This window comes from Mesoplodon bidens, assembly GCF_964165515.1.
Source record: "Mesoplodon bidens genome assembly, chromosome: 19".
Classification (NCBI taxonomy): Eukaryota; Metazoa; Chordata; class Mammalia; order Artiodactyla; family Ziphiidae; genus Mesoplodon; species Mesoplodon bidens.
Genome location: NC_138179.1, coordinates 51,930,627 through 51,936,835, shown reverse-complemented (window position 1 = coordinate 51,936,835; position 6,209 = coordinate 51,930,627). Strand labels below are relative to the sequence as shown.

Below are 6,209 nucleotides of genomic sequence, written 5' to 3'. Positions count from 1 at the left end.
ACCATGTCTATAAAGCCCCAACACGGTGCCTTGCGATGGCTTCATCCAAATTAAAGGGGGACTTGATTTAGTCTGAACGAGTCTGTATTTTAAAAGCTCTGTGAATCTGGCTCTAAACAGGCTTGGTCAGGTCAAGAGCTGGGTATCCCTCATCTGTGCCATTTTGCTGCAGTTCCACTTTTAACCACGGTCCTCACTGGCTTTGCCATCTTCCAGGACCACTCTGGTGAGTGAGCCACAACCCCTGCTCCTACAGGAATGGTTGCATCACTCTCAGCATGGGATGGAGAAACAGACCAGCGGGCACTGGACTCCATATGCTGCAGAAGTAAAGTTTATTAGCAAAATAAAAGCAAGGTTACCCGCCCCATCTCAGAGAGATCAGGAGGCAGCAGAAGAGGGAAAATGGAGCAGTCAGGACATCCTGAAGAGAGGAAGCACAAATCCAGGGGCCGGGCTGAGCTGCTGGGCTGGAAAGCCCATCAACAGAGAAGCACTGCCTGGCTTCATTCTCCCCCAGGCTGGCTGGGGAAGAAAGGCCTCCGATGGCAGGACTGGGGGATGGAGCCAAGGGGCTACAGACATTTCCCATTTTCTGGCATCTCTGGCTGAGGAGTAATTCAGCATCGAGGCGATGAGCAAGGCCCACAGGAGGCCCGAGAAGGCCCGAAAAGGTAGGGAGAGCAGGGGGTACAGGCTGCAGGGGCCGCACAGGTGCTGGAGCCTAGGGTCGCGCACATGTCGCAGGGGAGCCTGCAGAAGAAAAAAAGGTGCTTAAATATTGGCGTGAGAAGTGCATGAAAATCCAAAATAAATAGGCACTTTAGAATTGGAAGAGAAAAGGGGGCTTAGGACGGTAGAGGTCCCTCTAGGCCTAGAGAGGGGAGTGACTTGCCCCGAGTTCACAGTGAGGCTGCGGCCAGAGCTCAGAGCGCCTGTGTGCAAAGCCGGTGTCCTCTCCCACGTGGAAAGGAACACGGAGGAAAGGCAGAAAGGCTGGCGGAACAGGAGCAGGCCAAGGCCGACCACTGTCTTCATTTAAACACAGCCCCTGATCCTGTTCCTTATTGCGCACAGGGGTGTACTATCTGTCCTACCTCAATCTCCAGAAGGTTCTGACATGTGGCGATCTCACCCTCCAGCCAGGCCTTGACGTCCAGTAGCATCTGGTACTCCTGGCTCTGCCACTCCAGGTCAGCCCGGATCTCTGACAGCTGAGCCTCCACGTTGCTGATGAGGCACTGCATCTGGGCCAGCTCAGTGCCGAAGCGGGCCCCGGACTCACACAGCGAGTTCTGCAGACCAAAGAAAGAGGGAAAGAGGTTAAAAGTCATCGACCCTTTCCTCAGCCTCTTCAGGAAGACTACGACACCCCGAGCCATTGCCAGGCCCCAAGAAAAATCCAGTCCTCAGCTGTGGCAACTAGCAACGCGCTGTGACTCTTCCTCGTAGACCTTAGGAGACATTTGCAGAACCTCCCTCACCACATGAATGTTCTTGCGTCCCCATCTACGAGAGTGTTCTTGCAAAGGTGAGGAAGTCAGCTTAAAGCTGGGTCCCTGGTCTGTATCTAAGTGAGGCATGTACTGAACCTGGGAATTGCCCATGGGAAGTGGGAGCCCAGCTGAGTCTTCCAGCTCACCAGGAACTCACCAGCGTGAGCTGAGCCTGCAGCTCTACCTCCAGGGCCTCGTACTGGTACCGCATCTCCTCCAGCACCCCGCCCAGGTCCACAGCAGGCACCACGTCCAGCTCCGTCCGGAGCTGGTCCCCCAGCTGACACTTCAGAGCGTGGACTTCCTGTGGACATAGGAGGATGTCCCATTCATGGGGCCCCCACTGCCCTCTACTCAAAGCCTCACCTCCCACTTCCCATCCCCTCCAGCGATTTCCCTGCCCTCCTCTGAGGATGAGGTGCTGCCTGCATCAGCATAGCAGCTTCCAGAGCCTTTCAGTGGGCGAGGTCCCACGGAAAGCCAGAGCTCCCCTGCAAGGCTTCACAACGAGGCACGAGCTTCCACCCAAGCATGCGTCCTGGGGCCCCAGGACACAACCTACAGCATGACTTGCTGGCCTTCCCTCTGCCCTCCAGCTGTGAGTTGGCGTTCCCTGTGTCGTGCACTCACAGAAACAGCAGGGTGATTCCCACTCATTCAGTGCTAAGCACCTAAGTCAACCAGGCAGAGTGGCCGGTACTGAGGATACCAGGATGGACCGTGGTCAATGCTGCCCTCATGGGCAGATGGCCAAAGGGGAGGCCACAGAGCAGCCAGGTGTGCCCACTGTAAACCGGCTTCTTCCACGCCCCCAGCTGAGATGGACCCTGGATCCTCTCCCAGATTAGAAGCCAAACGGGCAGAATGGGAGAAAGGAAACATCTTCCTTAGCTCTGGAGGAGTGAGGCTTCCACAGTGCCCAAAAGAGAGACAATAAAATATAATGTCCTTCCCTGCTCCTACGTTGGACCCTCTGAGGAGTATAAACCCTTTGACCTTCACACACCTCCACTGTAGGCTGTGGACCATGATTTCTGTCATGAATTATTAGCGCTCACAAATTGGTCGAGCTGCAGTGTGGAAACACATCCTTTACCAAGGCAGCGGAGCTTCGTATGAAATGACCTCGGGGTAGGAAATGCGGGGCCAAGTTCTGGTTCTACCACTCAACAGCCATGCAACTTCTGGCAAGTCCCATCAGGGCTCTGAGCCTCTGTGTCCTCACGAAGGAGATGCCTTCACTGCCCTGCACACTTCACCCGGTTCTTCTTACATAGAATCAAGCGGAGGATGCATTCCAAATCACGTTGTAAATTATAAAAGTTAAACAAGTGCAGGTGGCCAGGGATGTTTTCTCAAGACCTTGGGCTTAATGCCCTCTGTTTACTCCTGCTGTGAATGTTGATTTGGGATCTTGGTCGATTACCTCTCCTATACCAAGTGCCTCACCAGAGAGAAGTCCAGGTAGACATCTGGCCCCTCCCCCAAGCGTGGTACCCCAACTCACTTGGTCCTGAAGTCATCAGCAGTCAGCTTGGCATCGTCTATTTGCACGACCAGCTTGTTGTTCTCAGATTTGACGCACAGGATCTGGGAAAAGAAAGTACACCCAGGGATTTGCTTGTTCCCAGAGCCATCTACGGCCTCAGTCAAAGGAAGCACCATTGGCTGGGTTCAAACTACAACATCCCCTTGGACAACACAAACTCCCAAACATGTGAGCTATGCTGGTGTGGTACAGGAGGGGCACATGCAAGAGGATGCATGGCAAAAGGTGAAGGTTTAGAGCCAAAGGAAGCAAGAGATGGAAGGTCGTAGCAAACTGAACATATAGCAAGTATTTTCCCAGATATGATGCTTAACCTGGTATAAACAAGATATGGAATCTAAGCCACAGAGCAATGGGCTGGTTATTACAGTTTCAGATAAGGTGGGATCCATTCTTAATAAGTCCCATTCACTGGTTGGTCAACCTCCTCAAAGGTCTTCTCTGAATCTAGCCATAGCTCCATGGCCCTTAGTCTTTTTCTTTTTTTTTAACATCTTTTTTGGAGTCATGGCCCTTATTCTGATATTCTTTGTCTTTCTGTCTCCAAAACTAAGATGAAGTCTCTTAAGAAGCATTGCATTATAACCAAAGGGGACAGCAGATATACATAAGAGACCAATATTACTGAATGGATATACACTGGCTTATAAAGGACATTAGAACATACTCCGCTGACCCCTTTTGCTGCACCAGAACTTAGGTTGCACTGGTTTTTGCAACTACAGTTTAGGAATTGTAAGCACTGAAACTCAGAAAGCGTAAACTCAGAATCCTAGAGAATCAAATCCTACATCTCATCCTCTTCACATTCACATTCACCTTCACTCAAGAGATTCTCTTGGGCTTCCCTGGTGGCGCAGTGGTTGAGAGTCCGCCTGCCGATGCAGGGGACACAGGTTCGTGCCCCGGTCTGGGAAGATCCCACATGCCGCGGAGCGGCTGGGCCCGTGAGCCATGGCCGTTGAGCCTGCGCGTCCAGAGCCTGTGCTCCGCAACGGGAGAGACCACAACAGTGAGAGGCCCACATACGGCAAAAAGAAAGAAAGAAAGAAAGAAAGATTCTCTTCCCACAAGTTTGGGGTTGGCAGATACAAACTATTATATATAGACTGGGTAAACAAAACCTGGTCCTACTGTATAGCACAGGGAACTGTATTCATTATCCTGGGATAAACCATAATGGAAAAGAATATAAAAAAGAATTTGTATACATATGTATAACTGAATCACTTTGCTGTTCAGCAGAAATTAACACAACACTGTAAGTCAACTATCCTTCGATTAAAAATAATTTTATCTGTGGCTGATTCCACTGCCAATCCAGGCCCTGAACATTTAGTGCAGGGTCAGTCATCTTTTTCTGTACAGGGCCAGATAGTAAATCTTTCAGGCTTTGCAGACCACGCATCTCTGTCATGACCACTCGACTCTGCCATTGTAGCACAAAAGCAGTCACAGACAATACACCAGTGAGTGAGCATGGCTGTGTGCCAATACAACTTTATTTACAAAGTCAAGCAGGAGGCTGAATTTGGCCTAGGGACTGTTGTTTGCCAACCTCTCTGTTCGGGAGCATCACAAACCTCACTTTCTGCTGCAGCTCCTCGATAGTGCAGAAGTGGTTCTGATAGTCCAGACACACGGTGGCCTCATGGCATTTGCTCGACTCTTGGATCTGGGTCTCCAGCTCCATGTTGTCCCGCTCCAGGTGGCGCACCTTCTCCAGGTAGCTGGCCAGCCGGTCACTCGGGAACTGCATGGTCTCCTTCTCATGGCTGTTAAGGGAGCCTTCGCCATAGGTCCTGCAGATTCCGATGTTGCCAGGAATGTGGCAGGTCCCCAGCAAGGGGCAGGCGGCATTGCAGCTGTGGGCATTCAGAGGCTGGGTCAGCCCGGAGGGGTTGTCCCCACTCGGATTCAGAAGACAAAGGGGGCTTGTTGCCAAAGCAGATTTTCTTTTTTTTAATCAATATTTTTTTAATTGAAGTATAGTTGATTTACAATGTTGTGTTAATCTCTGCTGTACAGCAAAGTGATTCAGTTATACATATATATACATTCTTTTTTATATTCTTTTCCATTATGATTTATCATAGGATATTGTATATAGTTCTTTGTGCTATACAGTAGGACCTGTTGTTTAAAAGCAAAGCAGATTTTCTTTAACCAACATTTACCAAGCACTTACAATATGCCAGGCATCATGAAAGGCATTTTCACATGCATTCTATCCCAGTGACTCTGTGAAGGAGATAGACTTATCCCCATTTCCACAGGGGAGAAGGAGACAGAGATGCACAGAGATTAGGCTATCTGGCAAAATCACACAGCACGTTAGTAGTAGAATTGGAATTCTAGCCCAGGTTTTTTAAAGCCAAAGCCACTGATTGTTTCCACTCCGGCAAGATGCTGGTTGGTGTGTCTGTCTGGTTACTTATTGATGGCTAAAGAAAAGGACTATTTGGAAGTAAACTTATCTCGACCAATTGTTTGAGAAGATATATATCAAATGATCTTAGGAACTTTTTGTTTGGCCAACTTGAGATCATTGCATTCATAGGTTAAAATTTACAAAACCCAAAAAGAGAATTGTTTTTATTGTGAATGATTTTCCCAGTTATCACCTGACACACCCTGTTTTGATCGTATTGTAAAAGTTTCCCCAACAAAGTAGGGAGGGTACTGTTCAGTGCAATTCAGTCCACAAACCGCCTGACCTCTGGGTCACTGTGTCCAACTCCTGGGCTCTTCTCTCTGGAAGCGTCACCCTCTGGCCAGCCTTCCCTGAATGGCTGCTCTGCCCGTTGGGTCCCCACTTCCACCCCAGAAGGAGGCCTTGCTCTAGGGCAGTGAGTGGCAGATGAGAGACCCAGTCCCTTTAATGGCCTCAGGGAAAGTTGTATCTTTGAAATGCAAGTCCTTTCTTTCCCAGTCCCCACTCCGCGAGGATCCTGCTACCTGTGGGAGTTTCTCCCAAACGTCAGTTATGCCAGAGGTTTCATTACTTTGCCGTGGCCCAAGCTAGGTTTTCCTATAAACCTGAGTTAATGAAATCCAAATGCTTTGATATGAGGATAGAGTTCCTCTGAGAATCCCCACATGTGTAGCACTGGGTCCAGTCTCCAGGAGGTCCTGGTGCTGGTGGGCAAAAACACTTCCCAAAG

General features: G+C 49.8%; 1 protein-coding gene across 1 annotated transcript; it reads right to left on the bottom strand.

Annotated features, from left to right (window-relative positions):
• Positions 1-414: 414 nt before the first annotated feature.
• LOC308607073 (keratin, type I cuticular Ha8-like) lies at positions 415-5,259 on the bottom strand (the record flags this gene model as incomplete). Its single annotated transcript, XM_081218663.1, has 8 exons — positions 415-424; positions 584-753; positions 1,098-1,295; positions 1,654-1,800; positions 1,863-1,938; positions 3,004-3,086; positions 4,634-4,910; positions 5,234-5,259. The coding sequence occupies 8 exons, from the start codon at positions 5,257-5,259 to the stop codon at positions 415-417; spliced, it is 987 nt and encodes a 328-aa protein (XP_081074789.1).
• Between the last annotated feature and the right edge of the window lie 950 nt (positions 5,260-6,209).